The sequence below is a fragment of the Cotesia glomerata genome, linkage group LG4, assembly GCF_020080835.1.
Source record: "Cotesia glomerata isolate CgM1 linkage group LG4, MPM_Cglom_v2.3, whole genome shotgun sequence".
NCBI lineage: Eukaryota > Metazoa > Arthropoda > Insecta > Hymenoptera > Braconidae > Cotesia > Cotesia glomerata.
In genome coordinates this window covers 17,411,564-17,427,873 of record NC_058161.1, presented here as the reverse complement: position 1 = coordinate 17,427,873, position 16,310 = coordinate 17,411,564, and the positions used below count along the sequence as shown (strand labels likewise).

The following is a 16,310-nucleotide window of genomic DNA, read 5'->3' as shown; positions in this document are numbered from 1 at the left end:
TTTTGATTTAAATTACATGAATAATGTAAAATAAATTTATAAATTTAGCTTCTTGATTTCAATTTCAATTGTATGTGAATTGCTGATATGAAGAGAGATGTTGAGATTTCGACAATATATTTTGGTTAAACTGGCAAAGGAGGTTAAATTTATAGACCATTTAGCACACCGCTAACACCCGTGATAAATACGACGCAGAGTCACGGTCTCTGTGAATTTCATTCAAGGTTACTAAAAGAGATCACTTGCTATACTGCTGCAGTTTAGATTAAATTTTAAGTCTTGCAAACAGACAAGACCTTTATAACACTATCACGCCCACTGTAGAGAATAACAAATTTTTTAAAGCATTTACTTTTCGAGTCAAAAACAACGTTGTTTAATCTTATGCTGCTGGATCTATTTTTATATTTTTATATTTTTATATTTATTATTTTTATATTAGATAAGTTTTTATTTTTACTGATTTTTCGTTTATTTCAATGTGTTTTGACTGTTTATTTATGGGCGTTCTTTTTCAGGTCAAAATATGCTTAAATATTTTATTTTTCCGATTTCCCTCGATGAAAATCAATCATTTTCAGAACTTGGGAAATTAATGATTTTACTTCGATTTTTCCTTTTTTTTTTAAATTTCTATTATTAAAACCAAAAATTTTGTTAACTTTGCATAAAAAAAAATTTATGCAAAAGAGAAAAATCGTCAAAAGAGTTTTTTATTTTTACTATTACACAGAAAAAAAGGTTTACTAAGCCAAGAAAATATTTTTCCTCCTAATTATTTTCTTGAGCAAAAAAAAAATTTGTTTCTGACACAAGAAATTTTACTTATTCTAACAAAATTAATTCTCTTGCTTTAAGAAATACGTATCTTGATCCAAGAAAATTTATTTAAGTCAAGAAAATCTTGTTGTTTTGAGAAAATTCAGCCTCTTGTTCCAAAAGATTTAGTTCTTGATAGAAGTAAATTTTCTTGTCTTGAGAAAATTTCTCTCGCACCAAAAAATTAAATATAATGATAGAAGTAAATTTTCATTAATATTTTTATTGATCAACATGTCAAATGGGAAGATCAAATAATATTGAATCATTTTTTTTTCATTCAATATGTATAATTGTACGCTAAAATAATATAAAATGAGTATCAAATATTCAAGAGAAAAATTTCCTCAAGGTGAGAAAATTTTTTTCTCAGCTGAAGTAGGCGGCGCTGCTTCCCTAAAGTATCTAAAAATCTTGATCAAGTATAAAAATTTATTGTATCAAGTATTTATGATAATTTGAATTAACAAAAAATGACTTCCACCAAGAATAGAGTTTCAAAAAAAATTTCAACTTCGGCCAACACAACTTCGGTCTTCCTTCAGGCACCCGAAAATTTTCTTGAGCCAAGAATTTTGTTCTCCAGTTAAGAAATTTTTTTTTCTGTGTAGAAGAAATCATGTCAAATTAATTATTTCTGAGATTATGGTTATTTTATTTAAAAAATAGGCGTTTTTGACAATTATTATTAGATGCTATAATTTTATATAGATAAATGATAATTATTTAAATAATTATATTATAAGAAATTCAATTTCTCCAAATAAAAAGTTGGTTTGATAAGATGTGAAGCCTTGTTGCTAGGCAACTGTTATTATGGGAGCGTTGTCTAGCAACGGTTGCTATGGAGGTTTCTATGGGGACTTTGTCTTGAGAGAAGGTTCTTATGGTGTCTTCTATGGGTTTTCTATGAAAATTTCTATGGGGTTTTTATTGAGGTTTCTATGGGATTGATATCGACGGTCTGATTAGCAATTGGTCTAACTACTTATTTTTTAGAAGGTGATTTTTCAACATTTTTATGTAGCAATAGTTCAATTATAAATTATTTGAATGATCCGAACCAAAATATTATACCTTTTTTAGATATTAAATTGTTTTTCAAAGTGATAATAAATTTTGAACTAATTGTCTTTTCGTACAAATGGAAGATTCTCTACAATGGAGTTAGACAGACAATTTGCTAATTAGAATGTCGATATGGGGTTTTTATGGCGTCATATATGGGGGGGGGGGTAGTAGTGAACATTATAAGGGTACTAAGCGCTCGAAATTATTTTAATTAATTTGATTGTATTAATTTTATTTGTTATTAACTTCACTGATATGTTTACTTTTTTTTTGTTTTTTACATATTTTGTATTATTAATTTTGTATTTAATAATTATATATCAGTGTTAGTGTACAAATTATTTGTGTGTAATTTTTAACTTCCCGCTAAGAAAATTAAAAATTTTTAAAAATCGGGAAGTTGTTGGTTTTACCCCGTTTTGCAAAAATCGAGTTTCCATCAGATCTCGACGTTTTAAAGTCACAGGAAACTTCCCTGACTATTCCCGCGATTATGTCCGTGCGGCTGTATGTAGGTAAACCTCTGAACGGCTTGGCCGATTGGATTGAAATAGGTGGCAATCTAAAGAGTATCATTGCTATTAAATTTCGTGAAAATTTGAATCGATTCGGTTCGCTAGATTTTGAGAAATCTCAAAAATACAATTTTTAAAAAATTATTTTTTTATAATTACTTCAAAACGGCTACACCGATCACTTCCAAAAACTAATCCGCTCTTAAGTTTAAGAAATCACGTCGATTGCCACCAGTCCCGTCAAAATCGGTTGATTTGTTCAAGAGTTATCGAAAACGAAAATTTTCGAAAAAAGTGTTTTTTTCACATAACTTCGAGATTTCTTTTTAGATCGTTTTTGATGAAATGAAATAATTATTAGAGCTTAAAAAACCACGTCTACCGCCACCAATAACGTGAAAATCAGTTGATTGATTCGTGAGTTATTGTGGTCGAAAAAATTCGGAAAAAGTGAATTTTTCAAATTTCTCTAAGATTATCGGTTCGATCAGTTTGTGTTCAAAAGTATATCATATAATTTGAAAAACTGCGTGGAATACTACTAACCGCGTGAAAATCGATTCATTTATTCAGAAATTATTGTAGTTTAAAAATTCCAAAAATACTGTTTTACTTAACTTCTATTAGACTTTTGAGCTCGAAGAGCTCAAAAACTTAGAACAGCTAACTCTATGAGCTCGGAGAGCTCGACATAACATACAACAGTATATTACACATCTAGGGCAGTCAAATAAGAAATGTCTCAGATCACATGTAATTGTTGTCAGAGGCGAAGCCGAGGTCAATAAACATGTGATCTTAGGCTTTCTTATTTACTGCCCGTGGTGTGTATACTATTTTTCTCCTCGACGGAGGCGGAAAGCGCCATTTTCGTTTAGCGCAGCGGGAGGAAAATTGACGCTTTCCGCCCGGAGGTGAGATAATTATATTTTTGAGCTCGAAGAGCTCAAAAACGTCATAAGTGCAATTTTCAGCATTTAGATATGGAATTAGCGGGATGTTGCAGGGATGGCCTTTAGGGTCAACCGTATTCCAGATTTTTATTTTAATGTGATTTTATTGCAGACATATTACTCGCGCGTAGCGCGCGGTTCATGCTAGTTCTATAAAAAAGGTCCTTGGAAGAAATTGTGTCGAATTGATACTTTTCAAGACCAATGCTTATTTGATTAAAAAAATATTTATTTTGTAGCAAATTTAATTCTCTGCAATAATAATTCTTACATGAAATGGCAAATCGATTGATTTGGTCATAATGTATCGCAATTTAATTAAAAAATTTCAAAAAAGTGTTTTTTTTTTTTTTTATCTGAAAGGTTAAATTTTTTTAAGCTTGAATTTTTCAAATTTTCCAAAAATATCAAATAATGAGTCTTAATATTATGACTCAGCTATTAAAAAAATTTCCAAGAAATGAGAGATTGTTATGGATGACAGAAGTAAAAAATGATACGTTACTAAATTTACCGATTCACTTAAAACTTATTTTTATTTAGAAAATTCCCACGACTTTCAAGAAATCACGCTCCGTAGAATAGAACTTGAACATTATGCATTAAAATTCAAAGTTTATCACTATGAGCTTTTGTTATATAAAATTATAAAAAATCTTGAGCTCAATATAAATAAAACTCGAAAAACAAAGTAAATCCGAGCTTAAAAATATAATCCCGACCATTAATCTCCATTAATTTTAAAATACAATGATGTTGTCACAGAAAAATGAAATTCCCTTATTCGAAACTTCCGCGTTTTCTGTTGGTTAAAATGTTTGAAATAGTAAATCAGTGGAAATTTCCTTGAAAGTTTTTTTATTAGAACCAACAGGAAGCTTTTAGTGTTTGCGCTAGACACCAGATTCGATAAGATATACAACAGAATTAAAAATAAATATAAGAGTGTAGTAAACTTAAAAAAAAAACCAAATTGTTTTTATTTTTACATTTTTTTCGGTGTATTGACACAGAAGATTCCGCGCGTGGAGGAAAAATTTACATTTTTCCTAGGTAATAATTTTTTTTTTTTTTTTAATTTAACTACTGGTTTGATCATAAATTTTAATCGTTTGAAGCTTTTTAAAATTACTCTTTATATCGTTCTTATTTCAATGTTTATACTGATCAAATTTTCTTGCGACAAATTTTTTTTTTTTTTTTTTTTTTTTTTTTCACAACTATAAAAATTATTTAAACAAAAAATTTAACAGGCTTGTGAAGGAAAAGTTGGCACTTGATGCCCAAAAGCTTGTAGAATTTTTTGGCCGCTTAATTTTTGATACAAAAAAAGTTTTCTTTGTTTAGTTTGAATTTTTTACCGTTTTTTCGCAGAAAAAAACTTCTAGAGCGCCGGAAAAATTGAAAATGATCACAAAAATGCGTGTGTTGATAGTTCAAAGTTCGGGACTAACATACTTGAGCTTGATTTTGAAACTAAACTATTTTTATTCCGTTTTTTGGTGTAAAAATACCTGGAATTTGGTTCAATACCTGGAAAAATATTTTTTTCTCCCCAATAAAAATTTTCTTTGTTTTCAGGGCATTTATCTTTACTAATTTCAATCTATAATAAATTTTTTAAATTCAAGTTAAAAAATGTCCTGGAATTGTATGTCTCTTTTCGATCTTGATCTTAGAAGTCATTAAAGATCGATAAAAAACTTCCAAAGGTATTTTTTAATTAAAAAAAAAGTTTCCTTTGTGTTTCATTTCTAACTATCATTAGTTTCCATACATTCTATATAGCAATTGGATGCAGATTAAATTCGGATCTAAATCCCAAAAATTTCTGGAATAATTATCGACAATTTTTCTCAGGGAAGAATTTGAGACAAATTGTCCCGAACAAAAGTTCTATTTTTCATAAATATGTATCTCAGATTCGCCTGAATCCTCTAAGGCCATACACAAAAAAAAAAGGTTTACTTCAACCAAGAAAATATTTTTCTTCCTAATTACTTTTTTTGAGCGAAAAAAAAAATTTTTTTTTGACCCACGAAATTTCACCTATTCGAACAAAATTAATTCTTTTGCTTCAAGAAATACGTATCTTGATCCAAGAAAATTTATTTAAGTCAAGAAAATCTTGTTGTTTTGAGAAAATTCAGTCTCTTGCTCCAAAAAATTTAGTTCTTGATAAAAGTAAATTTTCTTGTCTTCAGAAAATTTCTCTCTTGCTCCAAAAAATTAAATATAAAGATAGAAGTAAATTTTTATTGATTAACATGTCAAATGGGAATATTAAATAATATTGAATCATTTTTCTTCATTCAATATGTATAATTACATGCTAAAATAATATAAAATGGATATCATATATTCAAGAGAAAAATTTTCTCAAGGTGAGAAAATTTTTTTCTCAGCTGAAGTAGGTGGCACTGCTTCCCTAAAGTATCTAAAAATCTTGATTAAATATGAAAATTTATCATATCAAGTATTTATGATAATTCGAATTAAGAAAAAATGACTTCCACCAAGAATAGAATTTCAAGAAAAATTTTTACTTCGGCCAACATAAGTTCGGTCTTCCTTCAGGCACCCGAAAATTTTCTTGAGCCAAGAATTTTGTTCTCCATTCAAGAAATTTTTCTTTCTGTGGGTGGATTTTTCTCAATCTTTTTCCGTTAAAGTGAAAATCAGAATTATTTTTCTAAAAATAAATTGTTTTTCACGAATGAAGAAAGTAGAGTATGAAGACATGTGTAAAGAGAAAAAGAGAATTAGCTCGGAAAAGCAATAAGATAAGTTCAATATATAAGTTGAACAGCTGGCGACACTTCGTTATCCATTATATTGGCGAACACGAAGCGCCGTTAAAGTGACATAAAGACTGACGATCATCGGGTTACAAGTTTGATACAAAATACACGTACAATGCATATGTTATACCTATAAGTATAGGTGTATAAGTCGGGGAAATGTTGTATGTGATTGTACGATGAGAACTGAGGAAGATGATGATGATGATGATGATGACTCGACACGTAAATTCACTTACCGGTACAAATATATCTATCCATCTTTATCTTAATCTCTATCGCGGATTCAAACGAACGCTAACGTGTGAGGAACATACGCTATTTCTCTCATTACATCTGGCTCCGGTAGCGCAATTATGGTCCGTCTATAATCGAGTGTATTCCTTCATTTCCTGTTTTAAGTTCGAGAGCCAGGCCAGTTTTAAACCAGCTGTCAATTTTCTCAGTTTAGTTGGACTTAATATTGTGTCAAATGAGCTATTTGTGTCCTGGTATAATTGGATGAATATATTTATGATAGGACTAATAGTTTTATAGGTTTCGTAAGTGCTCGTCGTTAATTTTGTCTCATTTAAGATAGTAAAAGAAAACTCATCCGATCTTTCTAAAATACATTCCAGCTGCAGGTCCCAAAATAAGAATTTCCTAACAATTACACTGAGAAAAAAATTTGATTTTTCGAACTAGGAAAATCTAGTTAAATAGCATCACCACTATTTAATTGAAATTTTTATACCTAAAATCATTTATTATATTGAACCCTAATAGATAGTTACTTAAACTATGTTTAGTTAAACATACACAGAAAGAAAAATTTCTTGACTGGAGAACAAAATTCTTGGCTCAAGAAAATTTTCGGGTGCCTGAAGGAAGACCGAACTTATGTTGGCCGAAGTAAAAATTTTTCTTGAAATTCTATTCTTGGTGGAAGTCATTTTTTCTTAATTCAAATTATCATAAATACTTGATACAATAAATTTTTAAATTTGATCAAGATTTTTAGATACTTTAGGGAAGCAGCGCCACTTACTTCAGCTGAGAAAAAAATTTTCTCACCTTGAGAAAATTTTTCTCTTTAATGTTTGATACGCATTTTATATTATTTTAGCGTGCAATTATACATATTGAATAAAAAAAAAAGTATTCAATATTATTTGATCTTCCCATTTGACATGTTAATCAATAAAAATATTAATGAAAATTTACTTCTATCTTTATATTTAATTTTTTGGAGCAAGAGAGAAATTTTCTCAAGACAAGAAAATTTACTTCTATCAAGAACTAAATTTTTTGGAACAAGAGGCTGAATTTTCTCAAAACAAGAAGATTTTCTTGACTGAAATAAATTTTCTTGGATCAAGATACGTATTTTTTAAAGCAAGAGAATTAATTTTGTTGGAATAAGTGAAATTTCTTGGGTCAAAAAAAAATTTTTTTTTCGCTCAAGAAAATAATTAGGAAGAAAATTATTTTTTTGGCTCAAGTGAACCTTTTTTTCTGTGTAGGCTTCATAGTCATCTCAACTCAGAAAACAGAAAAAATAATTTGTATAGCCCTAATCGGGAATCGAATCCAGATCTTTTGGTAACGTAACAAGGGCTCTTCCAGTTAAGCTATCTAAGACATCGTCCGTAACAACCTTTCAGCCACCGAAAAATTTCTTTCGAAAAATATGGACATTTTTGTGACAAGTAATTAATTTGTTGAAAATTTTCAACAATTTTATTTCTTAGCTGAAGAAATCAAAATTTTTCTTACCATAACTTTCTTATTGAAAAAAAGTTTTCTAGATTTTGAAAAAAAACAATTTTGGATGAAAATTCTCAAGTTGGCTATTTAAAATATTTTTTTTTCCGAATCTAGAAAACTTTTGAAAATTTTCAATTTTCTTAGCGGGAAGTTAAAAATATTTATTAGAACATTAATGTCTAAAAATTTTTTTTTTTATTTCAAAGGCTCTATTTATAAATTCAATAAATGTTAAAAAATTTGAATTAAGAAAATAACTTTTAATTATAAAACTAATTTACTCATAAATTAAGTTTGAAAAATATTTTTTTTCAATAGTTCAGAACTTGATAATTTAATAAATTATTCTTTCAGCTCAATAAATAAATATTTAAATCAAGAAAATCAATGTTCGCACCTTGAGAATATTAATTTTTCTACAAACTAAAATAATGGACAAATATAACCTAGATTGGATTCGAACCCTGATCAATCCGCGCTTTCGATAGACAGTTGTACCATTTAGCTATTACAAAAATCCTAATTGTGACAAAATCTTTTAAAATATCAATAATATGTGATTTTTACGGAATCTTAAGATGGTGCAGTTGTCAGATTGTCTTATTATGAAATAAAAGCTCCCAATTATTTAAAATTGTAATAATAAATACCAAAATATTCTAATCAAAGACAAAAATTCATACTTTTCCAAACAAAATTTTTAATAAAAAAGTTCCGGGTTCGATACAAAAATAAATGATCTCGCTACCTAAAATTATAAACAAAGATCGAGAACTTTAAAACGGAAACGATGAAACTAAACGATGTTACACCGTCTTGACGTTCTATATAAATAATACATATGTAAATACAAGTATATAAAGACTTAGTGTCTTTTATCAGTCAACCGAATCGTGAATTAGCTCAACACTTGGTATATATATTACCAGAATCACGTACTAGTTAAATGTCGTCGTTGTTCTGAGTAATTTGTCCATCGTTTGTCGTCACGTTTAAATTCGTATTTCATCATAACATGACATAAATATACATATATAATATGTATATATATAATTGTGCAGACTAATGTTATATTTACGGTGTGGTTGACCGATAGATTTCATGTCTACGACCCGCGTTTGATCTCAAATCCATTTTATCAAAATAAATAATATTTTCTAAATGGCACAAGCTAATTTTACGTCAATTCGCACGATAAAATTCACCAAATAATTTTTATTTTAATTCATAATGATGATAATGAATCAGAAGTTATTTAAGTAATTATAGTAGTAATAATATTATTTTAAATTGCTGAGCTGAGTGCAAGTGTCATAAATGACGCAAAGATATTGACGTCAGACCAAACAGTTTCGAGTTGAGAAATTTAATTGTAAAGTTGTCAGTTTTCCGGCTTAAATTTTAAATGATGTTTGAAATGTTTATGGATGTCTGGTTTTTTTTTTATTTTTTTTTTATTTTTTTTTTTTTTTATATATTAATGGATCGTAATTTATGTTGAGGGATAATGTTTATTTTTTTAAGCTCTAATTCAACGTTAGGCGGTGTAAAAATAAACAGGGAAATACAAATGCCGTAATTCTTTTATAAATTATTGATTCAAGTGAAATATTCGGCTAGTATTTTTTGCCTTGAATTGTGACTCCTTAGCTCGAAAGACCTGTACCTTCGGTCGGTAATTATTTTCACGTTAATCAAGATAATATTATCTTTAGTCGGTAAAGAAATTTTGAACAACAATTCCTGATTTTTTAAATAATTCTGCTATTTTTAATAATTTAGATTTTTGGATCAAATTGAAGTCCAATTTTTTTTTAAGAAATTGCAGAAATTTAATAAAAAACTTTTTTTTTACGAATTCGTTAAAAATTTTATTAATTCTTTATTTTTATTTTTTATGTCTAAAAAATAGTGAATAAAAATGAGTATTAATTTCGTCACTTTGAAATTCATAAATATACGATCAAAAAATTATTTTTTGATATCATGTGAAAAAATTTTGATATATTTTCCATAAATACATATATACAATATGTATTTTGAAGATATAAGCTTATCCCGATGTTACACTTATCAAGAGCTTATATCTTTAAAAATGTCAATAGTTCACAAGATATAAGGCCATTTCTTCATTATATTGACATTTTTAAAGATATAAGCTCATCCTGATGTTACACTTATCAAGAACTTTCATTTGAGTACCCACATGCATTTTGATATATTTTTCATATATACATATATATAAATATATGAAATATATGAAAAATTGATGTGGGTACTCAAATAAAAAGTCTCGATGAGTGTAATATCGGGGTGAGCTTATATCTTTGAAAATGTCAATAGTTCACAAGATACAAGGTCATTTCTTAATTATGCATCTAGAGATAGAGTATTTTCGAATGTAGCCTAAATATAATCATAAATTTACTTTCGGTAAAAATGATATGAAACCATAAAAAGGCACAACTCCAGGTCAAGACTTTTCCAACGATACCAAATTTAACTATAAAAACCCATTTTATAATATAAATACACTGACTACAAAATTTTGCTTATTCTCGTAATAATAGAGATTATTTGGAGAAATTACGATAGTAAGTCGTAAAATTTCGTCAATAAATAGTGAATTTTCTTCTAAAATATTTGAAAATTATTAATAATGAAACTAAATTCCATTACAATAGTTGAATCGTAAATTTTCCCAGAAATTTTTTTTCCGTAGTTTTAAAAATGTAAAACTTAAAACAAGTTACAAAAATAATATTTAAAAAGCTAATTCATATTTATATTTCCCAGAGAAAGTAGAACAAAATGAGACGATGAATTTGGTACGAGGTTTTTTAAAAGTAATTGCAAAATCTTTTTGGCTTTGACCACAACATTTTGCAGAAATTAAAATACACATTCCTCTGATTCATTACCTAATCCATTAAAAATTCAAACCCTATAAAATATTATCATTAATAATAATATTAAATAATATAAATTAATAAATAAAATAGTAATTACTATTATGGTAATGATTATTACAACTTTTATGAGATAATTATTGAAAATGAATGTAAATGTTTACATAAAAGTAAATCAATTGGAACATGACTGGAAATAAACGAGACTGTTGATGATCAAGAAAGCTCTTGGCTTCGACCTCGATGCTATTTTAATATCGACATACGTTTTCACTTCTCTAATATCTACATTTTTTTTCTACAATATTTTTATAGTTCTATCTTTCTTCTGAAGATGCTAGAAGAAAAATCATCGCTCAAAATTTCTAAGCAAATAATTTCATAATAATAATACTTGTCAAAATGTAACTTGTCATTTTAATTAATTAATTAGCCAATCACTATAGATAGTGATTGATGACATTATATATATTTATATAAATTTTTATATACATACATACTCTCTATTCTACTAAGTATATAGCTTTATGATTTATAAATTATTTTAATTATTTTATTGAAATTATTTTTCAGCAAAAGTTAGATGATACTAAGTCTAATATAAACGCTTTGCCAGAATCTAAAATCGTCTTTTGACAATGACGTAAAAATATACCGACAAATCGCTGAATTATGTATTACCGCACGCGATAAACTATTAATCAATCTAGTTTATTTAACCTCTAAAAAATATTTATTATATAAAAAATAAAAAAATAAATATGTAATATCAATACTGAGCTCTAGATTTTTTTTTCAAGGAAAATTGGATTATTTTATTTTTATTTTTAATCAAACTTCTAAGTTTTTAAATTTAAAAATTATTTTATTTTAATTTTGTTATATTTAAAAATTTTTAGTTTTATTCTATGAATTATTAATTTAAAAATTACTTTTTTACAAAATAAAAAATTAAACTAACAACCTTTCAGTCACTATGTAACTACCGTGACTTGTGAACTATAAATAAATAAAATTTTCCTTTATTAAATAATGACTTTTGTTAAATTGCACTGTACTTTCTTAACTATTGACGTTTTTGATAATGTAAGCTCATCTCGATATTCCACTCATCAAGAGCTTTCATTTGAGTACCCACATGAATTTTTTATATATTTTATATATTTCACAAATATCAGAAATATCATATATTTAAAATATATGAAAAATTCATGTGGGTACTTAAATGAAAAGGTCTCGATGAGTATAACATCAGAATGAGTTTATATCTTTAAAAATGTCAATAATTAAGAAATCATGTTGTATTTTGTCAATTTATGATATTTTTAAAGATATAAACTCATCATGATGTTACACTCATCAAGAGCTTTCATTCGAGTACCCACTTGCATTTTTGATATATTTTTCATATATATGTATATGATATATATAAATATATGAAATATATGAAAAATTGATCTGGGTACTTAAATGAAAGGTCTCGATGAGTGTAATATCGGGGTGAGCTTATATCTTTAAAAATTTCAATAGTTCACAAGATACAAGGTCATTTCTCAATTATGTAATATATATTTTAAAGATATAAGCTTATCCTGATGTCACACTTATCAAGAGCTTTCATTTGAATACCCACTTCCATTTTTGATATATTTTTCATATGTACACATATATGCTATATATAAATATATGAAATATATGAAAAATTGATGTGGGTACTCAAATGGAAGGTCTCGATGAGTGTAATGTCAGGGTGAGCTTATATCTTTAAAAATGTCAATAGTTTATGAGATACAAAGTCATTCCTTAATTATGTATCTAGAGATAGAGAATTTTCGAATGCAGCTTGAATACTTATCATTACAAATTAACTATTGGTGAGAATGATATAAAACCTTGAAAAGGCATAACTCCAGGTCGAAACTTTTCTAACGATACCAAATTTAACCATAAAAACCCATTTTATCATATAAATACACTGGCTACAAAATTTTGCTTATTCTCTTAAAAATATAGATTACCTATCTGTTTAATTAAATATTTTTAAAAATTAATTTTTGTTAATAAAATAATGATATTTAGTGATGAATATAAAAAAAAAATTATTTTTGATCAAGAGTAATTTTTCAAAATTATTGTACCAAAAATTATTAAAAAATTTGAAATTTTTTGCGTTTGAATTATTTTAAAATTATCTTACTAGAAGTTAAAAAAATGAAAAAAATTTTCCAAATCTTTGAACTGTAAAAACTTACTTCTTGAATTTTGTAGGTAGTAGTTGTAGTTTTACGTCTAGTAGTAGTAATTTCATAAGTTTCTTCAACGGTAGACCCATCTTCATCAAGAATAGTTTCCTTGGGCTCAATTTTAACGTCAACATCTTCCTTAACATCCTGGACCATTTTTAAATTTTCACTATCACCGTCTTCGTCATTACTATCCTCATTATCATTATCATTATTATTAACCGTCGATTGATCGACGTCATTGTCATTCGATGTTTCCGACACTTCCATATTTGAATCTATCATTCACTGTTATTAAATTCTCAATAAACTTCACTGAAAACCAGGATTTAATTATAAAAAGCCACAAGTCACTTACAAAAAAATAAAGTTTGAAAAATAATCCAGTTAATAAAACAAATAATAAATAATAATAAATTTTAAAAAAATTTGCTGCGCACAAGACTAAGAAACTGGGAGAACTAAAAGCTAAATACTAAAATGTAAAAGCTCGTGGCGATACAAGAAATCAGCGCCACCAACGCCCAGTTAAAAAGCCCGTCCAGGGTATGCTCAAGTGTAGTTTACAAGAATTTGTTAATAGTGTGCACGACAAAGACCAAGATAATGATCAACAGCAAGACCAAGACGGAGATCACCGAAGACGTTCAAGTTTTTACTGTAAAAATAGAACACGCTTTCATGTTTTGTGTTTTAAGAATTAGACACTGATGTTTATATCTATTGATAGTACCTTTGGGTCCCATTCGATTTTAACATCCGGATTATTATTTTTGTTTCTTTATTCTAAGAATCTTCATTTTTTTTTATCACCTATAATGAAATATCATTAAAAAATTTTTCGACTTCATAAATTATTTAAATAAAAATTTTGAAATTAAGAAACATCTGTTTTCTATAATTTTTTAAAAAATTAATATTAATTTCACTTGTTCAAATTTATAACAGTTAAATTAGCAGTTTTATGAGTATTTTCTGACGTTATTTATTAAAAATTACACTAATTGTTTTTTAAATAAATTATTTGTTAAATTTTTGGATTTTTTTTTACTCGTGATATTAAAGTTAGCTGTCATTTAACCATTTTTTAATTTTATTTAACAAAAAAATTTCTACCGATCAATTATTTAAAAAAAATTGCATTTTTAATTAATAATTTTAAATTGCAATTTTTAATTAGTAATTAATTTTAAATTGCATTTAAAAGTTATTAAATATCGGCTAAATTAATTTTCATTTTTTTATCTTAATTTTTGTTCCATAAAAATTTCAAAAAATTGTCAAACAATTGTTTAAATTTTTTCAATAAATTATTTTTAAAAAATTGATACTTATTTTGTAATTTATTTAAAAAATAAATATATAATAGAAAAAAAAATTTTAATAAATTACATTCTTAATTTAAGGATTTTTATTAATTTTGATTAAAAAAAAAAAAAACTATCAAAAATGTCTATCAATTTCAGTAACATTTATACTCACATTTTTATTCTAACATTCATTCTTGGAATAATTACTTTTTCTGTAAAAATAATGATTTATTAAAATTTTTGAAAATAAAAGTTCTAAAATTTTTTTAACAATAATAAAAATTTATAATTCACCATGAAAAAATAAACATTTGAAAGTTTTTTGTTGACGCTAGAAAATTGCGGCAAAATGCGTGAATAAGAATTACCGTCAAAACAAAAAAAAAAAACTTTACGAAATAAAAAAATCAAAATTAAAATGTATTTAATTCATAATACTAAACTTAGCCGGCGTTATTGATTTATTTTTATTTGTTAAAAATTTTATTTATTAAATTAGAACTAATAAATATTTGTCTAAAATTGCACTCATAGTTTTCTAAGTTTTTTACAGATGAAACATTTTTTTTATTTTATTTTTAATAATTTTTTCAATAAAAAAAAATTCTAAAAATTTTTAGAGGACGGCTAACTTAATTTTCATATTTATTTCTTTAATTAATTAATAAATAATACGAATTACGACGAAAGCCGGTTAGTTCCTGTCAGTGATTTTAGGAAAAAACAACGAATGACTTTTTACAATTTAAATTCCCCGCACCGAGAAAATTATTATCACTCTACATTACGCGGGTGTTAAAGATTTATTTTATCCGAAAATTTTAATTAATTTCAGCGTAAAAATATTTAATTATTTTATTTAAAACACTTGTCGCGAAGTTAACTGTCACTGTAATGGCGGTCGGTTGATGTTTAAGAAACTGCTGCGTAGTGCGAGAAACACTCGGAACCTGGCATGCGCAAGAAACTAAATTGACGTGCGCAGAAGTCAGTTTCTAGAACGTACGCCTTGTTGGCGTTAGTCTCCCGCGCATTCTGACACATCCGAGATCTAAGTTGCCAGTCACTCTGCTATTATAATAAAAAGATTAGTTTTCAGTGTGTCATTTTGAATTTTTATAACATATATTTCTTTTTTAATTATTTAATTAAAAGTAACTAAAGTACTGATGCATTTTAATTGTTTTTTATTGTTTAAAAAAAGCTTTAAAATTTTCAGTTACGTTTGTGAATAATGATACTGAAATTAACTGAGAACTGATCAATGTTTTTTTTTTAAATTTTATAATGAATCAATTACAATAAAAAAAAAAATGCTTTTAAATTTCCATTAATAATTTTTTTTTAATTTTTACAAATTAAGTTTCTTATTAAATTTTTTTTCATATTAATTTGATTGCTATAAAATTCTATAAACATTCTTAATGTCTGCCAACTTCAGTGTCTTTAGTGAATAATATATTTCTTATTATGTCATTTATAATGATACTGAAATTGAGCCATTTAAGGAAGTTCGAGCGAATCTAATGTGAAAAATAATTTCCAACTTTGAGCTTTGAAATTAAATATACGTATAAATAAATACGTCATTTATCTACTCCCAAAATTTTAAAAAGATTCACCGTTTAGTTACTTAGATATTAAATTTCAAAAATCACATTTTTATCTCCTTATACACGGGCTCTTATGGCGGACAAACTTAAGTCGAGACTTTAATTATTTTTTTCAATATTAACCTCCCAACTTTAACGAATAAAAAACTATACACAAGAAACTTGGATTATTGTAAAATATAAAAAAAATTTAATAATAATACATTACCGATATAATTTTAGAAATATTTAAAGTTTAATTTTATGTTTTTGACTCGTTTATCGTCAGCTATTTATTCGAATAAAGATTTGGCAACGTCGCGTCAACATCTGAGAAAAAACAAA

General features: G+C 26.5%; 1 protein-coding gene and 1 long non-coding RNA gene across 5 annotated transcripts in view; both read right to left on the bottom strand.

Moving 5' to 3' along the window:
- The window catches only part of LOC123263209 (tropomodulin), a 53,414-nt gene extending 39,538 nt beyond the window's left edge, over window positions 1-13,876 (bottom strand). For all 4 annotated transcript variants that reach the window (XM_044725785.1, XM_044725787.1, XR_006509123.1 and 1 more), the window contains exons 1-2: window positions 13,797-13,876; window positions 13,073-13,721 (exon numbers count right to left, since the gene is read on the bottom strand). In XM_044725785.1, the coding sequence (XP_044581720.1) occupies window positions 13,073-13,348 (276 nt within the window). In that variant the 5' untranslated portion in view covers window positions 13,349-13,721; window positions 13,797-13,876. The remainder of the gene's footprint in view (window positions 1-13,072; window positions 13,722-13,796) is intronic.
- A 665-nt stretch (window positions 13,877-14,541) lies between these two features.
- Window positions 14,542-14,756, bottom strand: LOC123263211. The gene is made up of 2 exons (XR_006509126.1): window positions 14,668-14,756; window positions 14,542-14,585 (listed from the first exon to the last, which is right to left on the bottom strand). It is a non-coding gene; the product is annotated as an uncharacterized LOC123263211 (long non-coding RNA).
- Window positions 14,757-16,310: the final 1,554 nt, after the last annotated feature.